The sequence below is a fragment of the Echinops telfairi genome, unplaced genomic scaffold (genome assembly GCF_000313985.2).
Source record: "Echinops telfairi isolate 266 unplaced genomic scaffold, ASM31398v2 ScPeMD7_7424;HRSCAF=8462, whole genome shotgun sequence".
NCBI lineage: Eukaryota > Metazoa > Chordata > Mammalia > Afrosoricida > Tenrecidae > Echinops > Echinops telfairi.
Window position 1 is genome coordinate 50,905,977 of NW_022111324.1, and position 9,881 is coordinate 50,915,857.

The 9,881-nt window shown below is 59.3% G+C and overlaps 1 protein-coding gene across 1 annotated transcript in view; it reads left to right on the forward strand.

Annotated features, from left to right (window-relative positions):
* Window positions 1-9,881, forward strand: part of CDK18 (cyclin dependent kinase 18) — a 28,951-nt gene that overhangs the window by 11,197 nt on the left and 7,873 nt on the right. The window contains exons 2-3 of the mRNA XM_004699832.4: window positions 9,176-9,316; window positions 9,501-9,640. Of these exons, the coding sequence (XP_004699889.1) occupies window positions 9,193-9,316; window positions 9,501-9,640 (264 nt within the window). The 5' untranslated portion in view covers window positions 9,176-9,192. The remainder of the gene's footprint in view (window positions 1-9,175; window positions 9,317-9,500; window positions 9,641-9,881) is intronic.

Here is a 9,881-nt window from a genome sequence, read left to right on the forward strand (position 1 = left end):
CCCAAAGGGGTCGCGACCCGCAGGTTGAGAACCACTGACTCGGTCCATTCGGACCTCTGGTAAGGTCCCAGGGTAAGCAGCTGGCTTTCTGCCTTCAGAGAAGCCGCTGTAGGGGAGGCTTCCTCTCCACAGCGGCCCTCGAGGGAAGTCGGTCTCCTTTCCTGGAGTCCCTGGAGATCTGCTTGTACCTGGGCGTTAAAACAGCAAAAATGCCAAACTCACTACCTCCAGGTGGCTTGGGGCTGCTAACCTCCATGATGGCAGTTCAAACCTGCCAGACGCTCTGAAGGAGGAAGATGAGGCGTCCCCATCTGGGAAAGATTTACAGCCTCAGAAGCCCTCGGCAGTTGAACTATGGAATGTTATGATACCTGTAAGAGCTCCCAATAAAATGATTAGAAATAATGATAAATGTTTTAAAAAGAAGGAAGAAACCCTCAGCAGCCTTTCTACTCAGTGCTACAGGGTCCCCATGAGTACCCTGGCTTGACAAGTTACAATTCAGGGTCTGAAACACGTAGGATATGGTTCCTCAGTCAGGGCAGCTGCTCAGCCAGCCGAGAGGCAGGACTCTCTTCTGACTTTCAGCTCCCGGCCTGACCTCTGCCCTGCTCTGGCAAGGGTTCCAAAGCTCTTCAGCAAAGAGGCAGCCTGCTCTGCCAGCATGCCTCCTGCCTCAAGGCACTCAGCTTTCTGACTCTGTAGGTTGGGATATGCCGTCTCCTGCTAGTCTCCTGGTTCTGCTTTCCCCCTTTCTTCCTCTCTCCCTGTGTCCAGTGTGACAACGTTGTCTCCCGGGTCTAGACTCTAGAGGGTCCCGTGCAGGGACTCTAGGGTCCCAAGGATGTACTCTACTCCCAGATCCTCTTTCTTGGTGGAAGTGATTTCTGCCCACTCTACTTAATCTCCTTTATAGCTAGCTCATAAGAGATGGATTCCTGGAGGCTTTAACTTGCTTCATTCACATAACTGCTCATTCACATCTTCTCCAGCCCCCATCTCCCTCACAGGGGTGAGGATTTACAGCACAGAGGATAATGACATCATATCACAAGATGGAGAAATAATGACATGACATGGGCCTGGCCCAGGCGACATCTATTTGGAAGGGGACACAATTCAATCCATAACAAGAAGGGAGCTACCATTTACTGCACACAGGCAGTGTGCTCTAGAAAAGCACCTGAGAGACGGTCTTTGCCCTCACTGGGGCTAATGCTTATTGTAGAGGAAAGAGGCTTCCACAAGACGTTGGGAGATGGGCGAATGGATGCGTTTGGCCCTTGTTCCACATGAAGGCAAATACTGAACCCCTGGAGGCTCCTTCCTCACGGAAGGAGCCAGGGAAACAAACGTGGTGAAGACAGTTCCAATACAGCCTTCTGAGAGTGGGCATCGCTACTACGGGAGGGGGCCCTGGGGGCGGTCGGGCAGCAGCCTGGCCCTCTACCTGGAGGAAGGGGCGTGACCGTCCCCCACTATCAGGGGAGGCAATGCTGAGTGGAGTTTGATGTGGTTCTGCCTAGAGGGAACAATGAGGAAGGGCCTCCTGAGCCAAGCCACCAGTGTGTGGAGCAGCATGGAGTGCCAGCGTGGCTCTTTCTGGGAAGGCCAAGTACAATTGGGCTCTGGGGAGACACTCAAGAAGCAGGTGGGGTGACCAAAGCCCAGAGGCCTGATCTGATGGGCACAGAGTCTGCACTCTGTCCTGTGGGCAGTGTCCGGGCTGAAGGGTTTTAACCAGGGAGTGGCCCATCAGAAAGCCCTTTAAAACGTGAGCCTCCAGCAGCTTGTTGGGGCTCCTTGGAGGTTAGGGGCTCTCCCCACTTAGCAGACAAGCAGACTGAAGAGCAGGGCATCTCCCCAGGTCACAGCGCTAACAAGTGGCCCCTCTGGGATTTCTTCCGGGCCAGCAGACAGCAGATGCTCTGAGAGGAGGCTGGGCAGCAGGTGACCCTCCCTGTGGGACATTTCCAGTCATAGCAGGACATTGTAGGGCCCAGTAGTGCCTTTGTCATGAGCAAAGGTGACCTTGAGCCCCAGACGCTTCACCTCTGCCCATCTTGCAGAGATGTCTTGGTCCTGGAAGGCCTTCCCTCCAGCTTCCTGCCCTGCAAACAGAAGCCGTGGGAATCTTCAGAGCGCACCCCTGCATCCAGAGCGCACCCCTGTTCCCTGGCAGGCCTGTCATGTCCACCTCAGTTCTGGCCCAGTGGGGTGAGGGCCCGGGTTCTGGTGACTGCCTCCCCTGAGGCTTGTGCTGGGCTCAGGACTGCCTGGGGCCTGTGCAGGGCAGGGTCAGCTCGAGGATGGAGGAAGAGATTGTATCTCAGGCTCCCGGCAGGCAGGCAGGCTGCGGGAGGAGGGAGCAGCATCTGAAGTGTGACGTGGGCAGACTGGATCAGCCGTGGTCTCCAGTTCCTTTGCTGCGCACCCAGAGGCCCAAAGTACTGAGTGGTTGAGGAGGGGCCTGGGAGCAGGAGGCAGAGGGCAGCCTGCCCGTGGGGGCGCATCCCCCCCTTCCATGCAAAGATATGCAGGGGCTTGCTTGTGGGGAAACTGGAGGGGGGCGGGGCGGGTTGCTCGCTCTGGATTAGCAAGTAAAGCACAAGTGAGTCGGCAGGCTTTGCTTACTATCAACGGGGCGAGCACCTGGGCATGGGCTCCGGGCTGGACAGACAGCTGGAAGAGGTCCTCTTCAGCTCCTGCCCCGTGGCCTTCCAGGTGTGAAACCCACCTGAAGGAAGCACTTGGGGAAGCACCTCACCTGGCCTGGAGCACAGGAGGTGGTACACGTTTGTGCAATCAGGGGTCAGGGGGTCAGAGAGCCCCGGGGAGAATTACCCCCTGAGCTTTGGGGTTCTGAACACCTGGTGGTCCTGGGGGGATCTGGATGCTTCCTAAGGCTCAGGAAGCCAGCACAGCATGGGGGTATGATTCCCGGCACAGAATTCGCGTGGGGGGCACGGGGAGGGGTGACGCCCGGAGAGCAAGGAGGACCCAGCAGGCTGGGGGTCCTGTTGTCACCAAGCTGATTCCAACTCGTGGTGTGCCCAAGGGTGCCCTAGAAAACGGTGCTCCCCGAACCCAAACCAGACACTATGCCTTCGAGTGGGTGGCCTCCTCTCTCTCCCTGGGAGCTGCCGAGGGTCAGCCTTGTGGTCAACAGTCCAGCCCTTACCAAACAGGGCCCCCAGGGCTCCTTAGGGCTTTTGATCGGCTGGTTTTTCAAGAGCAGGCCTTCTTCCCAAGGCACTTCTGGGAAGACGGCAACCTCCAGCTTTGGGGTGTTTGCCCCACCCAGGGGCTCCACAGCCCGGAGAAAAGGCCTTTTTCCCTTTTCAGGATAAAGGCAACGGAACCCCACTCCCCGCCCCCACCCCACCCCCACCACTGGGAGACTCTTGGAACCTAGAGGTTAAGAACTGAGGCCGGCCGCTCCTGCTCCTTTTACAGGTCCCGAAGCAGCACTTCTCTGAGGTGGCAGCTCCTTCCTGGTTGGCTGTGTCCTCAGCCGGACTCCCTCTCTGCCTTGAGGTCTCCAGACCAGGGGCTCTGGGGGTGCTCCAACCCCCCGGGCAGGCGGGCGAGCAGGCCTTCCTCTACCCCCTGCCTGTGGCCAGAGCCAGGCTGGGTTGCTCTGGGCATCTTTCCCACCAACTGGGACAGCCTGGGTCCCAGCCAGTGTGGTCCTGCCCAGCTGGTTACACATTGGGCTGTGATCCGCAAGGTCTGCAGTTCAAATCCACCAGCCGCTTCTTGGGAGAAAGACAAGGCTTTCTACTCCTGTAAAGGTTATAGCTCCCACCTCGGATTCCCACAGGGGCAGTTCTACCCTGTCCTATGGGGTCGCTTTGAGTCAGCATCACCTTGATGGCAGTGAGTTTACCCTCTTTCTCCCTGGTGGGGACCCTGACCTGGAGCCTGTCCCTCTCAGTGCAGTGGTTCAGCCTGCTGGTCACCGACCATGTTCCCTACTGCCCGTCCGTCCTTCAGCCACCGGGGTCCCAAGCCACCTCACTGGCCGTAAGGACTCTGTGAGGGGGCTCTGGTGACGTATGTCTGGGGGTGTGTGTGCACATTTGTACATCTGAAAGAAGGAGTGGCAAGAGCAAGCACTTGAAGGACACTGTCCCTGTGCGGCGCACGAACACAGCACCTGCCTGCCTGCTCCTCCCCCCAAACCTCCACACTCTCGTGCACTTGTCTGAGCGTCCCCTGGGCTCTTCTCTAGAACTCTAGACCCCTCTGGCTCCCCTCCATGCCCCTCACTGCTCCCCAGCCACTAGCTCTCACCTGCAGCCCCCAGACTGGGCCCCTTGCTCACCTTCTCACCACAGTCAGCCCAAAAGCTGAGTGGGGTCCTATCACACCTCTGCCCGAATGCCCGCGTGTCCCCGTAGGGTTCCCACTGGCCACTCCAGGACACACCCCAGTGCTCCTGTCTCAGACCTTTGCCCCTGCTGCTCTCCGCCGCCCGACCCGCCTGCCCAGGGTTCCACTTGACTAACCCCCTCGCCTACTTGGAACCGGTCCTCAGAGCCTGTCCTCAGAAAGGCCTTTCTGATCGCCCTGAGTGAAGGGGCGATGCTGGCAACCTCCTGCCCACTTTACCCTCTAGCACACTGTCGGCTTTATCTGTTTATCTGGGCATTTTTTCTTTGGGTCTGTTACCTCCCCTCCTTAGAAAGCAAGCACCCTGTGGGCAGGCCTAACACCCGTCTCCTTCTCTGGTGCAGTCCCTGGGTCTCGAAACAGTGTTCCGATGGTGTGCCGGGGACGTGGCTGCCTGCTACTGAAAGCCAGAGGCCTCAACCGGCTGAGCCCCAGTGGCACGGTGGTTATGCGCTGGTGTTCTAAACCACCAGCCGCCCCTCGGGAGAAAGCCGAGCCTTCCCACTACCATAAGCAGTTTCAGTCTCTGACACTCTGAGGGGCGGTTCCACCCTGTCCTGGGTGGTCTCCGGCAGTCAGGAGAGCTGAGTGTCCCTGAGAGAGAGCTGCTCCTGCGAGGATGCCTCGGAAACCCTGTGGGGCAGTTCTGTTCTGCCCCCTGGGGACTCTGTCCCTCGAGGGCCGCCTGTGACAGCAACGCATGATAGCAAGGTGCCGGGCGTGGAGCAGGCACCCAGTGCAGATGAGGGGAGAGAGATGCATGCTTGCCGTCACTGCGATCCGGGAGAGTGCATGGCAGAGCGGGCATTTCTTTTGTGCTGCCCGCCTGGAGAGGGGTTTAGAGATCAGGTGTTAATGGCAGGGTGGGAGTCCGAACTGGGGTTTGCCTGGCTTTAAGTGTCAGGCTGAGAGAGTGGCCCACCCCCCACACCTGGGTCCCAGAGGTTCCCATGCAGGAGGAGAAAGGGGGGAGGTGGGCTTGGAGCTGGTACACTTGGCAGTGGTCCCCAGATTAGAGTGGGGGTCTGTCCCAGCAAGACAGTACCTCTCTCTGAGTGTCGCGACCTGGAGGGCTGGCATGCATGACGAAAGAGCTCTGGCCTTCTGGAGGCGGAGCTTCTTGCCCTGTCCCACAGAGGCCTGGTCCTCCAGATAGCCCGGTCTCCACTCCCACCCCGTGCCACTCGCTCTCTGGTACCAGCAGGAAGTCCTGGGCCCAGGAGGAAGTGACCGGCAGCTAGCCAGGAGCTATACAAGCTTCCCTGGGCAGCAAATGGGAGGGTACGCCTGCCTCCCCCCGCCCTGCTCCTTCAGCGCCCACCCCAGCAGAGCCAGCATCCCTAGGTGCCCATCTCCCTCAACCCCTGGCACCGGTTGTCCGGGGACAGCCCCAGATGCCTCCCTGGCCTGGAGACAAAGGCCGCGCTGTGCCCAACCCTGGACTGGCCGCAGGCAGGGTCACACTGAGCCCTCTGTCTCCAGTTGGGGGTGAGGGGCAGACGGCACCAAGGTGACAGGCCTTTTTCCTGTCTCCCCTCCTCCATTCCCCCTTCCCCCCTAATCTAAGGAGACGAGTCTCCCCAGGGAAAACTGACTGCAGGCATCGTGTGAGTCGACCAGGGAACAACAGAGCGTTCACTGCCCAGGCTGCCCTGTCACACCCAGACCCCACCCTGTTCAATGCCCCCATTGTCTCCAGCACAGAGAGTTGCCACCCCCAGCTGCCTGCTCCCCTGCCACCATCAGGAAGTCCACCCCTCCATCTGCCCTCCATCCCTCCTCCTCCAGTGACAACCATTTCCTCTTGGGCGCTTCTCAGAAGTGGGTGGAGGGCAGCTGGTGCCCATCTCTCTGTGTCCTTCCCCCACCCTCCCCCATCCCTTCAGCTGCCCCTAGTCTCACCCTCCTGGCTCCGTGCTCCCCAACCCAGGAGCCTACTCCCAATCACAGCGAGGGCAGGTGAGCCTGGGGCCTCCGCTTCCCTCCAGCCCCCACAGTGAGAGCCCGTGGCAGGTGAGCAGGAGGGAGATTTATGGTCACTGCCGTGGATCCCTGAACCACAGACCATCTACCCAGCTGTAAATCCCAGGCTGCCGGACAGCTTTCTGCGGACGCCCTGTTTTTAGAAGCGGGTGTGGGTGATCTCTCTCAGGCCTTGCCTCAAGAGATCAAGGCATCCACCCCCCAACACACATTCTCTCTCTTTCTCTCTCTCTCTCTCTGTCACCCAAACTGTGACAACCCTGAGGCATCCTGCCCACCAATGTGCCTGTTGTCTTCCCTTCTTTAGGAGGAGAAGGGGGTGCCTCCTGTTGTGTCCAGCCTGCACCCCCACCCCCTCCCCAGCCAGCACCTCAGCGCAGTCCCTGGGAGATAGACATTCAGACAGGGCACACCAGGTGCTTCCCAGTCGTGGCCCCCTGCCCCACCTCACTGGGAATGTGATGAAGAAGGCGTGCTCCCAGTACCAAACTCACAATCCACTGGGTGACAGAGGCCCAGGCATTTGTTTTTTTTAACAGCCCCCTCCCCTTCCCCGCCATGTGAGTCTGACAGCAGCCAAGTTTGAGAACAGTTTGTCTATGCCGGGGACGTCCACACTCCTGCATGCTGTGGGTGGAGCACCGGGAGTGGCTGGCCCCGGGGTGGACAGAGCGTGAGGCAGGGGCTGCCTCCAGGAGGAGCGGCCCGCTGTGCTCTCGGCCTGGCCTGGCCCAGATCCCTCGCAGCAGTGAGGTCACCAGCAGAAAGATTCAATACCTCCATGGAAATGAACCAGTAACCCACACCAGGCTCCAAGTCCACCCCAACTCGGGACCCACATGGGTCCGAAACCGTAGGGCAGTGGCTCTCCACCTTCCTCCTGCCACCACCCTTTCATACAGTTCCTCGTGTTGTGGTGACACCCCCAACTATAAAATTATTTTCGTTGCTACTTCATCACTGTAATTTTGCTACTGTGATGAATCGGGCGACCCCTGGGAAAGGGTCGTTCAACCCCCAAAGGGGTCGCAGCCCACAGGTTGAGAACCGCTGCTCTGTGGGGTGGTTATGCATCAGAATCCATTCGATGGCAGTGGGTGGGGCATCTTCTGAAAGTAGATCACCAGGTCTTTCTGCTGTGGCACTGCTGGGCAGATTCGACTTGCCCACCTTTGGGTTGGCAGCCATTGGCGGTTGGTAGGCACCATTTGCACCACCTCAGAGATCAGGATCATGCTCTACGCTCCTCCGGGACCCCAAGTACCCAGCACAAGGCCTGGTACACACTAGGTGCTTGTTGAGCTGAACTGAGTGCGGCCTTAGGCCCTGTCAGCCTGAGGACAGACAGACAGCCTGGTTCTACATCGTCCCTGGGCTTTGGGGAGCCAGAGGACCACAGCTTAGCTGGCCTGGGGGGCAGTCAGGAGCCCACTGGCCAGGGAAAGGGCCCTCTCCAAGCTGGCTGAGAGCAGGACATCTCATAGAGCAAAGCAAACATATTACTGACCCATAATCCCTTAAACCAGGAGGATTCAGGAAGGGCCCGGTTGCCTTGGCAACTGGGTGCTGGCCAGTGGCAGGCCCGAGAGCATCCACCAGGAGATGCATGGGCTGTGCTGGGTGCAGGGCGGCCCCTCTTGATGCCTTGTTGGCAGGCCTGGGTCCCACTGCAGCGCAGGGTGATGGGGCAGGACACGGGAGGGGCCAGAGAACTGCCCCTTCATGGGCTCCCAGAGCAGGGGGAGACAGCAGAGTCTCCGGGGACAGGACCCACTCTGGGGGTCAGGGCCAGGGTCTTCCCACTCCAACGACACAGGAGTCAGCAGAGAGAGGAGCCCTTTGGCCAGGGCGAGACCTGAGGGAGAACCCCACCCCTCTTAGTGCAGAGGGGTTACTGGCCCACTCATGTTGCCCCTTTCCTGGGGCCTGTTTCCCATTAGACCAGCAGTTCTCAACCTGTGGGTCGTGATCCTTTTGGGGTTTGAACAGCCCTTTCACAGGGGTCGCCCGATTCATAACAGTAGCAAAATGACAGTGATGAAGTAGCCACGAAAGTCATTTTATGGTTGGGGTCACCACCACATGAGAAACTGTATGAATGGGTGTCAGCCTTAGGAAGGTTGAGAACCACTGCATCAGACCTTTAAATGCTTCTGTCCCTGCCCCCTCCCCCCAACTTCAGCCTGAGAGGTGATAGGGCTGGGCCAGCTCAGGCCCCACTTCCTCTCTCTCATCCATTTCCTCTTTCTCCCTTTCTCCTGGGTTCCCAGGATAAGCCAGAGGGGGCCTTCTGGGCGAAATGTCCGAAGCGGATCTTCTCTGAAGGGAGCAGGCTGGGCAGGTGGCTCACGGGCACCGGCAAGGCCTCGTGGCTTTTCATGTGCAGGCTCTCTTACAGCCAAGTCAGCAGAGCTGCTGGCCTGGGACCACCACGTGCGCGCACACACATTCTCTGTCTGTCTCTCTCTCTCTCTTGGGCCCTCGCTGCCACGCTGGCTGGCCCTTCCTCCAGTACGCTGTAGACCCTGGGGTTGATGTCGTCAGTCGGGGTAGGGGATGGGGAGAGAGGTGGTCAGGACATCATGCACCCACCATTTGCTGTACTGGTCAGTGCTGTGGGGGAGGCAGTGGGCAGCTCCCCTCGGGGGCCCGAGGTTTGACGGCTCTCCTGGCTCCCAGCATGCCCTGCTCTAAAGCCCCTGTCCTCTGCAGCCCTGGGCAATGCGGCCAAGCCCTGGCTGCGTGCATGGTGCGAGCGACACCTGGCCCCCTGCTTCTCACTGGTCTCCCTCCCCAGGACCTGCCCTGGTGACCATGAACAAGATGAAGAACTTTAAGCGCCGCTTCTCCCTGTCCGTGCCACGCACCGAGACCATCGAAGAGTCCTTGGCCGAGTTCACCGAGCAGTTCAATCAACTCCACAACCGCCGGAATGAGGGTGAGGGTCAGGGGCCTGGCCTCTCCCCCCTTGGATGACCCCGCAAAGCGCCCCCTGGCCCGCCCTTGCTTTTGTGAGACAGCGCCACTGCTTGAGGGTTCCTGGTTGCTGAATGCAGGCTGGAGTGGGGCACCGGCTTCCCTCTGGACAGGGAAGCGACCTGATACACACCCCCCCACCTTAGGCCTGCAGCTCGGTCCTCTGGGCGGAGACCCCCAGCCAGAGCCCAGCACGTTCTCCCCCACGGACAGTGGGGAGGACCCGAGGCCACTGTCCCCTGGCACACAGTACCAGCGGCAGAACCAGCGCCGATTCTCCATGGAGGTGAGACCTGCACCCAGGAGGTGACTGGCTCCGCAGCCAGACTTCAAGGGTTCAGTTCCTAGTGCTGCCATTGGTTCTGCGTGTGACCACGTGCGAGTTGCTGAGCCCCTTCGTACCAGGGTCTCCTCAGCTCCAAAGAAGGTCACCCAGAGGTTAAATGGCCTAATAGATGCTAAGAGTGTAGAACATTCCAGGTACATAGCAATTTACTATTGTTTTCACTGTTACGTGCGCGCGCGCA